At 42.3% G+C, this 15,332-nt stretch overlaps 1 protein-coding gene across 1 annotated transcript in view; it reads left to right on the top strand.

The window, feature by feature from the left end:
• Positions 1–8,255: 8,255 nt before the first annotated feature.
• The window catches only part of usp44 (ubiquitin specific peptidase 44), a 13,383-nt gene continuing 6,306 nt past the window's right edge, over positions 8,256–15,332 (top strand). The window contains exons 1-2 of the mRNA XM_005747244.2: positions 8,256–8,335; positions 12,349–14,061. Coding sequence (XP_005747301.1) covers positions 12,502–14,061 — 1,560 coding nt within the window. The 5' untranslated portion in view covers positions 8,256–8,335; positions 12,349–12,501. The remainder of the gene's footprint in view (positions 8,336–12,348; positions 14,062–15,332) is intronic.

The raw sequence follows: 15,332 nt of genomic DNA, 5'->3' as shown, positions 1-15,332 counted from the left end.
AACCTCAATTTAAGTGAAATTCAGTTTTTCATTTTTAAAAACTGTGTGTGAACTTTTTCCCACTTCTAAAGTGACACAAGCCAAAGAGAACTTTGAGAACTGCGGGATTAGACAGTGAAGGAGGTGTTTGTGGGAACTGGCCTTGAAGTGTAGACGCAATAGGAAGCCACAAACACGTGCACTGCTGCAGCTGAACCATGGACCCCCCCCCCCCCCCATCCTTCTTGCTGGTTCTCTCAGTCATTGTCCCAGGACTGACTGGCCATTCTCAGCCTGCGATGGAGATGTCCTACAGGGGGGTTGCATGCTGTGGGAAACTAGTTGATGAATGAGTGTTTGGCATGCTTGCATAGATGCATAGTTTGCTCCAGTATAGTTTGCGTGTGTGTGTGTGTGTGTGTGTGTGTGTGTGTGTGTGTGTGTGTGTGTGTGTGTGTGTGTGTGTGTGTGTGTGTGTGCACGCACACGTTATTGTAGTAATACTGAATACATGCATATGTGTGTGCCTGTATGAACACAATGCCTCACTTGTGTTGCTATAGAAGTGGAGTTATGGCCTTTGTCCTGTCAGCATTCTTGTGTTGCTGTTGGCTCTGGAGTGCATGGCAGCTCCCGCAGGCTTGGGGACAATAACACCCCCCACCAAACACATACAACCCCCCCACCTTCCCTTCCTCACTTGGAGTCACAATGCGCCTCTTGGGCAGCACCCATCACCCTGAGACAAACAAAAATGGCCTGCTCAGGGTGTCAGAGCAATATCCACCCAGAGGACCACGGGTATTAAAGGAGGCCAATTAAGTTTAAAAATATTTCCTCCTATAAATGTACAGTTACAGTGGTCTAAGAAATTTAAAAGAGATATGCAGTTTTCTTTGCATTAAGTCAGTAATTAAAAAGAAACTGATGCAAAATACTTTGTCCAATAACCTGTGTGGCCAGACTGCTTCCAGCTGACAGGAATGCAACAGTAACACAAATAAGCACTCATTAGGTTCAGAACTCAATAACATGAAAGCATGGATCCATCCTGCTTCGTATCAGTGGTTCAGCCTCCTGGTGGTGGTTCCATAGAGAGTAAAGGCACTTCAGAAGGCAGAAGGAGGTCCAACATGATACTATTAGGAGTACCTAATGAAGTGACAGGAACTTGTAAAGTGGATGTTTTGGGCTCCACACTGAAGCCTCAGCATTAGCCTTTTGGCAGAACTAACTATTTCTGGATAAAAGGTTGGTGAGCTTAAATCTGTAAACTGCAGGGGTGCAACACCCACAAAGTCACATCCTTTCATAGCTAATTAGTGCTAAAAACAAGAAATACTAGTTTTAATTACCAAAACTGAAGCATAAACTTCATGGATTTTCACAGGAATATTAATCAACTCAAAATTCTCCATTAGGCTCCAACAGCAACAAACACATGCACACAGACAGTGTGGAGGTCCACTTTAATGATGAGAGATAGTGGAAGTGAGGCCTACTGATTGGTTCCAGCTTCCTGTGTTCACAAGTCTGCTTATTTCATGGAATATTTTATTTTCACATTTCTGTTTTGTTTTATTGTTTGTTGCTTTTTTTTAAATAATATATTAGCCCTATGTCTGTGTCCTTCGACTGCTTGGTCTTTTACAGTAATTAAAATATAGTTAAACTTTAACATTAAAATGAATTTCCTCTTTTATTCTTCCTTGGGTGGTGCAATTGCTCTGACTCCTAAAAGCTAGAAGCAGAAACTATGTGGAGATTTGATTTCCTCTCTGCTTTTTTCAGGGAGAAAAAGTGTGCGCTGTCATGCGGTCAGTGTTATCCCCATCAGCTGTGATTCATTTACAGAGGAAATAAGCAGAATGAGGTATAGAAATCAGGCAGAAGCCTTCCTAAGAAACCATTCCTGCTATTTGGGTTGACTTAATTGCCCACAAAAGCACGCGCTTGCATTCAGACATGCATCAGGAATGTTTCTCAACATGAAGAGCAAGCCAGAACAGGGAAGGTGATGTTGACACAGCAGAGCGATCGAGACGCTGCTGCTGATTATTTTAGAGCCCTCCAAACAAGGGCCAGATGTCATCAGGTCATTATGAATGAACCTGCACATCAACATGACAACAGACAGTGTTGGAGGATAAACAGACTCATCGTGACAAGCTTGCAGTGTCGATAAAAAACACATTAAACATCAGACTCTGTCAAGTCGCCAACATCTATCCGTACCAACCAGAAGAGATGGACTGGAGGTTTTAAGAGTAGAAATTACAGGAGATATGTTTGTTTATGGGCTGTAAACGCATTTCTCCTGGCTTCACCCGGCACCTGTGTCTTCAACTGCTGCAAAACCAACACCACATCCAGCTGCATTAACACCACCATGAAACCACCAGAATGGCTTCCTATCAACCAACTTTCAGTAAAAACAGGTTGCAAAGCTGCATGCTTCAATGTGTGTGTGTGAGGGATTTTATTTCTGCCTCTATGAGATCCAAGTTTAAATGGAAAGTGCATTTTAAATGGATTTTTACAGTTTTTTTTATAGTCCTTCTTTTGCTGCACAAGGCAATTTCACAGATTGACTTGTATGATCTTGTATCGTGCTGTAAAAGCTTCTTCCACCAGGTTTTCTCTGGACTGCTTTTAGATACCATCCCGAGGTGCTGCAAGGACATTTCTGGCAAAATCGACTAGCCTGCCTGCATCATTCTTTCACTTTGTTTTTTTTCAGGGCATCCGTAAATTCAGCCCTGCGTAGGCTGGTTATTTTCATTTCCTTCACACGATGAGACACACTTTCATTCCTAATATATTACTCGGTCCATTTCAGTATAAACATCCAGGATGATTTTAGCTTTTTCCATTGAGATCTGATGTGTTTTCAGTGTTCCTTAATTGTTTGGAGTAGTGTATTAATGAACTAACCTTGTGCTATTGACGGATCACCTGACATGTTTTCTTGGCTGAAGCTTGGTAGGTTTTCAGTGTCTTCTTCCTGTCATATGATGTCATTTGTCTCCCCTATCTGAGGCGCTCGACATAAATGTTTACTGGGAACAGTTTATCCCTCATCTTATATCTTCCCTGTGCTAATAGGTTTATGTTAGCCTAACCATAGTTCTGCAGTAACTACAAGGATGCAGATTATTACATGTCAATTACCCCAACTTCACTAACCCTCTAAACGTTGCTGGTATTTAGTTTTCTGTCTCCGCTTGCATCCACAGTTATAGACAGAGCTGTACGTCAGAATATTGTACATCATCCATCCAAAAAAAAACCCTGTGCAAATCTGCAGCTCTGATAGCCTCTGAGAGAGAAACAGGTGTCTGTTTACAGATTCAGCAGACACAGAACAATATTATCATCCCGTATGAGTCATATTTCTGGCCAGCTGACAAATCCAAGTCCACTATTTACTGGTAATGTATCTCTGCTTCAATCTTCAGCAGCTCCTGGGAAAAATATCTGTCTGATTGGCTACTCCAAGTCTTTGCCACCTGGTTGGTAACTTTATCTTTCTTCTGTTTGGTGCTGTGCATGTTGTGTACAGTGGGTCTTATCAGCCTGCTGAAAACAAGGGTTCATAAGAACTGTAAGATTCTACACCATACGGAAAATGTCAAAGTCAAAGGAGCGCACTAAAAGCTGGTGAGCTAGAGCCCAAAATCTCTGAATAATCAGTTAGCAACACCTGTTGTGATTTATTTAGTTATTTCGAAGTAATGCTGAGGTAATAATAGTCATTAAAGTACAGGACATGAGGTCCTCAGAAGTAAAGTTAACAAAGAAATGTGTTTACTAGAGAGAGAGTGTGTGGATGAAAAGAAGACGAGAAAGGGAGGGAGGGTTTGCATGTGTGGACATGAAGGCAGTAAAGGCCTGGGGACATCGAAGGAGAAAAACATTAGAGATGATTCAGAGACATCGCATGGCACATCAACACATACCTCTTTCTCTAAGTCACTCACAAACGCCCCTAATCTCTCTCACACAAACCACTGGTCTAGTGATGTGTACACACTCGCATTAAAAACACACACCTCTGCTGTTCAGAGGGGGTTTAACGAAGCTTGTATGGATCAGCGTCTACACTCATCTGTACCTGAGAGGGATTCTTTATAAGCAGTCTGAGTGAGCGAGTGTTCAGATTGGCAGACAACATTTCCTGAATTAATCTGTACCCCTGTGTTTCATCTCTTACAGGGAGTTACTAAAACCCTTGATGTACCCTTCTGTACACTTTTGGCCTAAAATGTTTACTGTTTTCAGATTATCTAATGATTTGTTGGGAATGTGGAGAAGCCTGTGTTTGACCGTAGAACCATTTCCTTCCACCTGCTTCACATTCTGAAATCTTGCCTTTGTCTCCAGAAACTGCATTGGCGAGCTTCTTATATAATTACTATATTTTTCCCACATTGGTTGCTAAATTTGGAGTTGTGTCTGAACAGCAGCCAGTGTGTTGTTTTTTAGTAAAGCCACTGTCTTCAACTGATAAGATCTACATAGTGAGTGCCACCATACAACTATTATTAACCCCCATGAAAGGGCTGCACCTGCATCCCACACCAGCACTCAAAGCTTCTGCCGGTACACACTGAAGGAAAGGACAAAACACGCACACGCTTGATCCATGAATGTGGTAGAGAAGGGGGTTAAAGTCAAGGAAAAACAGGCGTAATTGGGTAATTACACAACCTGAGACAGACTCACAGCAACAGGTGGAGACAGACTGAAAGCTAACTGCAATTAATATATTCTATATAGTAGCAAAAACAAATTCGGAGTTGCACAATACTGTATCATGATAGTTTGAAAACCAGATTTGTGGCACATAGTTTAGCAGGTTTTTGCTGCACTCATGCACAAACATGATGTCGACGGCACTCCCACCATTATTTTCTTTTAAACTGGGCCAGAACCGGAAAAGATGGATGATGTCAAGGATCATGCAACATATCATCCACATACCATACTCTAATAAAACATTGTTTTGTATTTCATAACTTTTTTGCAAAGCGGTGAAATAAGTATTTTGATATTTTAAGTAAACATAATATTTAAGTAAGTACATTTTATGTAAATGTCACCCTTCTTAACAGTTCTGTACACCATCACAGATTCAAGTCAAACAAGATGTGACTGAAGCACCAACATTCAGCTTTAATTAAAGGGGTTTTACAACTACTTGGTAAGCTAACCATATGAATTTAATTCATATTCTATATATAAAATATTGGCTTCTCTTCACTGTGCCTACACGTAGTTTGCTAAAGCCTTTTTTTCCTGTTTTAATGTCAAAATCCTGACTTTGACAAAACACCACTTGTTTCATCTCTGTTCCCACAAACGAGCCAGCAACTAGCCTCAGCTTACCCATCATACTTTCTTTTTCATGGGCCGTTTGTGATACTCCACCCTCAAAGGATGGAAATAATACCACTCATGTTATAGCGGTGTCTCTAAAGAAAAGAAAGGAAAAGAAGAGAGAGAGAGAATAAATATTGTACTGTACTAGTTTGGCAGTGATGTTTTTGGTGAGGCTCACTAGGACAATATCTGTATGTAAATGGTGCAACACTGCCCTCTAGTGGTACAAAACCTACCCCACTACAGTTTAATACCCATGCCTTACTAGTGAAATCTAAATTACTACATTTAATTAAGGATTGTCATTAAGTATATATAGAGGTGGGTTCAAGTATTGTTAGCTCACAGACTCAAAGGTAAAGCTTTAATATTATCATGGGCATCCAGTCAGAATTTATAAAGAGATGCTGAAATGTTTTCAGCTGCAGGTGTGATTGGGCAGACAAGAAAAGGAGAAAAGTGGCAAAGGGCTGCTTACTAATTGAGCTTCAAGACTAAAGTTAAGGTAGAGGACTCCATCTTAGCAAAACAATTTTATATACTATTTCTTAAGATACTAACCAATTGTACAGGGTTGTAGAAAAGTATCTTTATTGTGCAGTGTACTTCTTAGTTCACAATCTACTGTCTTGTTTTGTGGGGATATCTATTTTTGGTGTTAAAATCACCTCCCCCAAATAAGTAATTAGAATTCACATAATGTTGTTTAGATGTCCTGAAAAAGAAAATTATTGTTTATTTTGTTGGGGGAGGTGTAGCAGCTAACGAGGATAAAGTGTATGTGACTTATTTTAGTTAGTAAAATTATACATCAACACAAATGGTCTACACTTCAAAACCTGACCACGGGATTTTCCTTTTGAAATAGCGACATCTGCTGATTGGTTAGCGCTGAAGGAAATCCAAGGCCGTACATAGCGAAGCTCGTTCAGCCTTCCCAGGTTATCGATCCATTATCTGGATTTGCGTTTGTTATCAGTTCACGGAGTGAATGTCTGCGAATGCATCCAACTCATTTGTTCCACATTCTTCTCTTTCTAAATTATCTTCCTCCAACCTCTTCAATGCCAGGAAGGAAATCTATAGTGGAGAGCAGAGAGAAAAAAATAACCTCCCCTCAATATCATATAATCATATTATATCATATGATGTATTGCTTGTGTTTGTCAGACATAAAAAGAGTCAAAGTAAAACTGTCTGATTAATTTTGATTAATATTAATGTTGATTAATACATTTTAATGACAGTTGAAAGTTTCAGAGCTCTAATGTAAAGTCATCCCCTTTGTATCCCACACTGAAATTAAAACGTTTATTTCATCACTCTGTGCACTACATCACCATATTCGTGACTAGTGTTCATCTCTTGTCCTTTTACAACAGTGTTGCATTTTACTGTTATACAGTTCTTTATAGATTTTTAATCACCATTTGATAACCTTTCAGTTGCAGGTGTCATAGGGATAATTTCCTGTGGAAGAAAAGTCTTTTGATTTATGAAGCATCTCTTTTAGATTGGTAACATTTTTCACATTTACAGATCTCAATCACCATTGCCCACATATAACAGTGATTATTCCCATGCTGACACAGCCAAGAGACTGAAAATACAATAAAGGTTTTGATGGCCAGAGAGGGTTTGTGTGCTTTTTGGGGGTGTTTGTTTATGTGCATATTTACTTTTTAATTTGGTTTTGCTACCCCAGACTTGGGTTATTCCAGGTACCCATCTGGGGCAGGCAGAGTATAAAAGGAAGCCAGATGCTTTTGGTGTATGTCGATGTTCATGAATGCCTGCTGCAAGTAAAAAAAGACCCCAACTTGATGGATGAGTTTTATTCCAGCCTCCTATCCTCCAGTCTGACACTGAACAACAAGAATTAGAACCACCTTTACCAGCAATAATAATGATTTTCTGTAAGACTTTATCAGTCTCTCATATTGTTGTGGTGGGATTATGGCCCACTTTTCTTTACAATGTTGTTTCAGTTTGTTGAGGGTTTCAGGTATTTCTTTAGGTACAGCGCTCTTATAAGGTGCTACTACAGCACTTCAGTCAGGGTGAGGTTTGGACTTTCACCGAGCAATTGTAGCACCTTGATTGCAAGATGCAAGAAAGTCATGTCCTTAAGAAACAGGAAATAAAAATCCAGCAAAGACCTGGTGCAGGACTTGAGAGATACGTGGTGCCATTCAGTTGACCCATCTACTGTTCGCTGAAGCCTTAACAGAAATGGTCTCAGTGGAAAAATTGTTGTCAAGAAGTCATTCTTAAGGGAGGGAAGCAGGGAGAAAAAGGTGACTAATTGCAGAAAACTGGATTGAAAATCAGTGGCAACAGGTGGATCTGTGGATGGTTCAAATTGTCATCATATATAAAGGAGATCAAAAGACAAGTATGGCAATGAGTGTATGCTGTAAAATACCTGTAAAACATGATGATATACACCAGTTTTTGGCTAATTATTCAAAAACAAAATGGTCAAGCACGAGGAATGGACTGAAAATCAGTGAAAAGCAGCCAATTTGCAAAGAAAATGCCTTCAGGGAGCATGGAGAACTGTTCCTCAAGACCACTTTAACAAATTAAAAATTACTGGCTGCTTGGCAAAATACAAAGATCTGAGCAGCTCAAGACCTTTGAACAGTACTGTAAATCTGACACAAGGCATCTTTTTTTAGATGACTGTTTGGTGCATGATCCCTGATGAAAAAAGGAATCAAATCAAATAAAACTAAAACAACTAAATATGCACATTTGTATTAAAATACTAAAACTTACCTCACAGTTTCACAACAATAAAGCTTCACTTTTAATATACGTACATCATCATCATCATGAAGAACAATAACAACAACAACAACAACAACGTCACGTCTCGCGGACGCGCTCGAGCCAACACCACGCGACAGTGACTGACAAGATGGCGATCATTTCAGAAACAGAGGAGTTACTGCGGTGAAGGAGAGGCTTGGTATGCTGTTTCCTTTCAGTAGCAACTAATTCTGAACATGTTTGTGACCGTGCGCCCGACGATGTGTGAATTCTGGCCGAGGCACACTTGGCAGGTCGGTTATGAAGCCCTGTCCGATGCCGGCGAGCCGATCTCCGGCTGAACGCGTGAACTTGTTTCAGGATTGTCACCGCTAGCTTGTCAAGCTAATACTACCTAGCATGCTAGGCTAACGTTAGCGGCAAGGGCAGCTAGGGCTCACTAATCTTGAATAAATACAATAAAAATTAGACTCTTAGTTCAAACAAAATGTGTTCGCGTGTGTTGTAATTTTATTTTCATTCATTTGAGACGTTTATTTGTGAGACTTTGAAAGCGCTTTCGAGTTAGTTTTATACAATTCAGTATTTTGTAATCGCAACTCTTTACAGCTATTAATTACATGCTAGTGATAGCTGGCTAACTTTAGCTTTTTGGGAGAGACCCTCTGTGAAGTTGGGCTCCTCGGGCTGAACACTAACGCGTGCTGCGCTCGTGCAGTTTATTGAAATGCTACTCTGGCTGGTTGTGTTGTGTTATGGCTGTTTTACTCAGAGTTAGTGTGAGGCTGTGTGTCGGTAAGACTACGCACAGCCACAAGGACAAACCAAGCAAAGGAAAGCGCGCTAACTTGCTGGTAAAACTTCAGTGACATTAGAAACTCTGGGACAACCCCCCCCGAGAGTCATCGCTTTAGTTGCTCAATTAGAAGCCACTGATTTCTTAATGCTGAGTCGGGGGGGGGGGGGGGTGTGCTGCTAAATCTCCGCGGTGAATACTTTAATGTGGATCATGCTTAACCAGCTTCTGGCTCTGACAGCGACGTGCCACGTTATTCTGGATGTTTGTGGCTCGTCCCGATGCCAGCCAAAGGCTCGGCGCGAAAGCATTTCAACATGTCTGGAGATCAGACAGGATATGTGCCCCGGCAGCTGTATTTATATCATCCATGGCAGCAATCTGATGAACACGTATTGAACACACACGCCCCCTCCTGCACTGGTAAACAGGGGGACTGAGTGCGTTGAGCCATGCTTGTTTTGCTTTGTTAAATTGGTGATTTATGACTAACTAAACTATAACTAAACGTTAACAGAGTTAGAACCGATTTTCCCGCTATCCTGTCCTCTCCAGACATTTTTAGCATGGAAACAACCCTCTGCAGAAGTAGTCTTAAGGCCTGTACTATGGAAGTGGAATTTAAGCTTATCCTGATAACTTTAGGCTTAACCCTGGGTTTTAAAAATGACCGAGGCAGTTCACTTTCCTACTTGGATATATTTCCATGCTAACTTATGCTGCAAACGTAACTATTCCTTCTGCCAACAGACTGGGTGGCTGTGGCTCAGGAGTTAGAGCAGGTCATCTGCTAATTAGCAGTTTTGATCCCTGGCTGCAAAATGTTAACCCTGAGTTGCTGTCCGATGCATCTCCTTACATATGAATGAGGTGTGTGTGTGTGTGTGTGTGTGTGTGTGGATAGCAGATTAGATCAGATTCTTGTCTTTTTTTTGTTTCCCAGTTCATTTCAGATAAATAAATTACAAAAATTTTATTTTTCTATAAGCATTAATATATGTTGCTAAAACAGGACATCCATTTGTACTTGTTGACCTTATATCTAATTTGGATGTCAACTACGCCTATGTTTGTATTCTGTCTTTGTATTTACTCTCAGACTGTTGAACACCACTAAGGCTGCAGCTGAGAGAATAAAAACTAAAACTGTCTCTTATACTCAAGTACTTGAACAATTCAGGGTTTAGTGTCTTGTTGTTGCATATAGATGTCTACATATAGACTAGAGTAGCTGGGAATTGATACACTGACCTTCTGATTAGTAAGTGGCCATTTTATCTTCTGAGCCACAGCTGCCAGCCCTGAAAACAGTGGAAACTGATAACAGAATCATTCCCTGGGCATGTTGAACTTGCTCTATAGTACACTGCCCTGTACCCATACAGTGTGCCCATAGTGCACCACTTTGCAAGCTCAGACCCCCTCTTTTTTCCCCCCCTCAATGATCTTGTTCCCTTGACATCAGTTGGGGGGGTCAGCCCACTCAAGGATCCCCAAATTCTTAGCAGCTCTGCGGGATTTGAAAAGAAGCCAGAAGAGGTTCTGTGAAGAGTGATTGGTATGTTTTTAGCTGAACCTAGAGCTTCCCACGCATACTGGTTGCTCAGCTATATAAACAATTCGATTTCAATTCAAGTTTCTTTATGTTACAGTCACCTGAAGGCGCTTTATCATTTAAGATGGAGACCCTTCAGTTTATGGGAGAAAACCACAACAGTCAACAGGAGGAAACCTCTGGCAGAACCAGGATGTCTTGTGAACAGTTGGTGGTGCCAATCTGAAACTAATTTTAACATCTTTCAGGTTAAAATTTTCTTAAAGCCCAGCTGCTGCTAACTAGCTATCTGTAGTGTCTCCCTTATCTTGGCTGAGCAACAGGTTTCAACTTCATTGCAGCTGGAGTTGATTGTTCAACTCCTCCATTTTGGACTGCAGCTGCAGTTGGTAGTTGGGACCAGTTTAGCTTGACCCTGCAGCAGGTAGACAGCTTGTTCCTGTGTCCCTATGCTGTACAGAGCTAAAGAAGAACTACTGTTGTCAGTTGCTGTGCAAGATGTTGGAATTAGTGTTCATCTGCAACCAGCTGATTGTTCTGCTTGGTTATTGATTTGTCAAAAAGTATTTACAATACCGTATTGCAGAGGAGACATTTGGAAACGGTTATTTTTTGTTGCTTCATTTTCTGAACACTTAAATCACCAAGATAAGAATCTATGGTTTGAGAAGGAATTAGACCCTTTTAAGTTATCTAAGTCCTTTGATTTGAGGCTTTAGAAAATCTAGCCTATGATGTGGAACTTTAGCCGATTTCCCACAGATTTAAACTGCTTTTTTCTACAGCCTCAGTAAGCTCGTCAACCCCAGTGTGAAAGCGACCCTCTTTCCGTAGAGTTGTGTTTATTCGCCAGTTATTTTACTACTGGTCCCTGTTGAGGTTGAGAAATGTTTGAGTCCGCATGCCACCTGGCAGTTTGCCTCAGTTTACTCTGCGTAGATACAACCTCACAAAACAGTCGATGGAAATCAGATGCAATAATAATTTCTGGTTTCATGTGTTTCCTGTAAAGAGAAGAGGATGAAGGTATACATTTAAAAATATATGTTGTTGTTTTTTTGGGGGGTGGGGGGGGTTGGTAATTCATCTGGTTTTAATCTTAAATGAAAAAAGCAGATGTCTGCGTGTAGTGGGACATTTAAGTGAAAAGTGTTTAGTGTTTGTTTTGCGTAGATGTTTGCGGCATTGTGGTGGGCGCACTGCAGTCTGTAGTTTTGTGTCAAAACCATACATCCAGTGAACAAACATCTTGAGAAAGTTGAGGGTAAACAGGAATGTTTCCTCTGGATGAGTCCGACTCTACCAAAGGAAAAGGGGAAAGATGCAGAGAAGACAGCGCGAATGGTGCGAGAGCCAGCATCACAACAATAGCGATATCGGGTGAAAGGGGACAAAATGTTGATGTTCTGATGCATAAATTGTGCACGGGAATGAAAGGTCCAGGCATGAAGCAGTTGGAGCAGTTTGTTTTTTTCCCCCCCCCAATAGTGAGCGATGTAATATTGCTGTTGCTGTCAGGTTGAAGGGGAAAGCTCAACTAGTCAACAAACCTAAAATGGGACTTAGCAATTAAACCATAGAAGTTATTAAACTCCAGAGTCATCAGTCATAAGTTGTTGGGTTTTTTTTAAACTGCAGTCTAGTTACGCATTCAGTTTTATCAAAAAAGAATGAACAGTATATTGTTTGTTGTTAGCCTCTTTTTCATCTGTATTATGTTTAAAAATCCCGTCTAAAAGGATGTGTTTTTAAATGAAGGAATAATGGTGTTAAACAATAATGCTCTAACATGAACGCCTGTGGCCTGTACACAGGTAAACTTATCAAAGTTCTCACCTAACCTTTTCTCTTCCCTCTCTAGACAACACCACCATGCCCTGGGAGGGTCTCACTTCTCAGTTCGCCATGGTTACCATGGTGATATGAAGCCAGCGTGAAGCGCTGACAAACAAAGACTTGCACGCCAAAAGGTCAGTTTGACTGACACAGCCAACTTGGCGGGCAGGCTTGTGTAATGGACAGGTGTAAGCATGTGGGGCGGCTGCGGCTGGCCCCAGACCACTCCATTCTTAACCCCCAGAAGTGGCACTGCGTTGACTGCAACACCACCGAGTCCATATGGGGCTGCCTCGGCTGTGCCCACGTGGCGTGTGGCCGCTACATCGAGGAGCATGCTCTGCAGCACTTCCAGCAGCAGGGCCACCCACTGGCGATGGAGGTTAACGAACTTTACGTTTTTTGTTATTTGTGTGATGACTATGTTCTGAATGATAACGCCACTGGAGACCTCAAGTTGCTTCGCAGTACACTCAGCGCCATCCAGAGCCAGCGTTATGAGGTCACCACCCGCAGCGGGCGCACCCTGCGCTCCGCTAGCGCCAGCGTGGATGTCCTCATGCCATCCGGCGTTCGTGAGTTGCAGTTGAGGGATGAGGACCGAATGTTTACCGCTCTTTGGCACCGCCGCAGAGCACTTATGGGACGCATCTTTCGCCTTTGGTTTGGCCTGACTGAATGTGGAAAAAGGAGAGCAGAGGAAGAGAGGAGGAGGGAGGAGGAGGAGGAGCAAAGAAGGGAGGCCTGGGAGAGGAGGCGAGCTCTCAAGAGGCAGCTACAGGAGGAGCTGGAGAACGCTCCTCTCAGGAAGAGTCGTCGCCTGCGTCAGAAAAGCCAGAGAGTTGGGGATCTGACGACCACAATGCTGACTTCTCGCAGGGCACGCAACAAGACGAAAACTCCAGCGCCCCCATCCCTGAAACGCAGGCAACGAACCCGAAGCCCCGCCACTGTAACCCCCAAGAAAGCTGGACAAAAAAAAAAGGTCCAAGCAACCCCCAAAGCACGCAGCCGTTCTTCAACTACCAAATCTAAGCCCAAAGCCGCTTCAGCAACCCTGCATACTGCCCAAACCCCTGTCTGCCGCAAGCAAGGCACCAAACAGGACGGCTCGCCCTTCAAGCGGCGTCCTACCGTCACTCCTGGAGTGACGGGATTAAGAAATTTGGGAAACACTTGTTATATGAACTCCATCCTGCAGGTGCTGAGTCACCTGCATGTTTTCAGGGAGTGCTTCCTGCGTCTGGATTTAACACAGGCGCTGGAGCTACTGGCATCTGCCGTCCATGGCCAACTGGTGGAGAAGGCCTCATCGCAGCCCCCCTTGATCCAAAGGAAGGGACTCCAGACCAGCTCGGGCTCTGGGGTGGGGCTGAGCGGCGGGGCGTCACGAGGCCGCAGCATGGAGTTGATACAACCCAAAGAGCCCAGCTCGAAGCACATCTCACTGTGCCATGAGTTGCACACCTTGTTCCAGGTCATGTGGTCTGGCAAGTGGGCGCTGGTATCGCCTTTTGCCATGCTGCACTCAGTGTGGCAGCTGATCCCGGCGTTCAGGGGTTACGCTCAGCAGGACGCTCAGGAGTTCTTGTGCGAGCTGCTGGATAAAGTGCAGCATGAGCTGGAGAGCACGGGCAAGCACACAACCAGTGCTGGGGTCCCACAGACGCAGAAGCGGCTCATCAAGCAGGTGCTCAGCGTGGTCAACACCATCTTTCACGGCCAGCTCCTCAGCCAGGTACACACACACACACACACACACACACACACACTCTTCACCGATACAGCCGGCTTACCTGACAAGCTTCATGATGTGTGCACATGTGCTGGTCTATAGCTCCACTAAAGACGTTTCAGCCAGGACAAAGGGAAAATCACTGACTATTTAGTAGTTTTTCAAAAAGTATAAATTAATGTTACTAAATAGACATTTTTATTTATTAAGACAGTCTTTACTGGTTTAAAATGAGTGTTTGGGGTTGGCTGAACATGTTAGCACAGTTTGTCCACATATCGTTAAGTCTATTGTGCTAATCAGAGGCTGTGACCTTCAGAGGAGCATATAAAGGCATGAAAATCTCAGATTGGCTCTCATACTGTGTTTGCATTGATTTGAATTCATCAGTCATCACTGGCTTTGATTCATCCTGTATTCATAATAATCAGAATAAACAGTTCAAACTAAAGAGAGGTGGTTAAACTGTAAGCAGGGAGTATTTATTTTTGGTCTGATTTCAATTCATGTCTAAACTAATTCTCACTTAGAATTATTTAGGTAAAAATGATCAGCTGTTTACACACCAGCATAGTACAGCGCCCCCACCTGGCCCATGCACCGGGAATTCTTCTTGAGTTATTTATTAATTTTATAGACAAAAGCTTCAACTGTTAACTACTATATTTCTGCGGATTCTGGTAACATTAAAAAACTGCTATAAAAGGAAGAGCCAAGCACACTATTTAAATTTTATCTGTTAAGCTGATATCCATCTACCTATGTAAGTTATCAAGGTAGTTAATTAATGGTTATTAATTAATTAATTATTGCTTATACCAGGTGGTCTTAAATCTGTGTCTTATAACTTTTCGTTGTCTCGCCTTCAATAAAAGGGAGGGAAGGAATATAGGAAAATATTCTGACTTGTCGACATGATGCTAAACAGCTGCACCCCTTAAAGGTGGATGAGGATGTAGGAAATGGAGAGAGTTGGCTTGAGGACAAGAGATTAGTCTCTGCTTGTAGAGGCTGAGCACACACGGTGACACCTGCTGCTGCTGCTGAATAGGTCGCTCTGTCTTTGCAATCAAATGTCTTGGCCATATAACAAACTCAGACTGGCTTCCACCCCTCCACTCACAAAGGAAGTACTCGCTCAACTCAAAGCCAGTGTGTGTGTGTGTATGTGTGTGTGTGTATATATGTATATGTATATATATGTATATATGTATATATATGTATATGTATATATATATATGTATATGTATGTATATATATAGAGAGAGAGAGAT

This window comes from Pundamilia nyererei, unplaced genomic scaffold, assembly GCF_000239375.1.
Source record: "Pundamilia nyererei isolate P.nyererei 1_Seehausen unplaced genomic scaffold, PunNye1.0 scaffold00192, whole genome shotgun sequence".
NCBI lineage: Eukaryota > Metazoa > Chordata > Actinopteri > Cichliformes > Cichlidae > Pundamilia > Pundamilia nyererei.
Note: the sequence above shows the minus strand (reverse complement) of the source record. Positions and strands in the feature narration are given on the sequence as shown.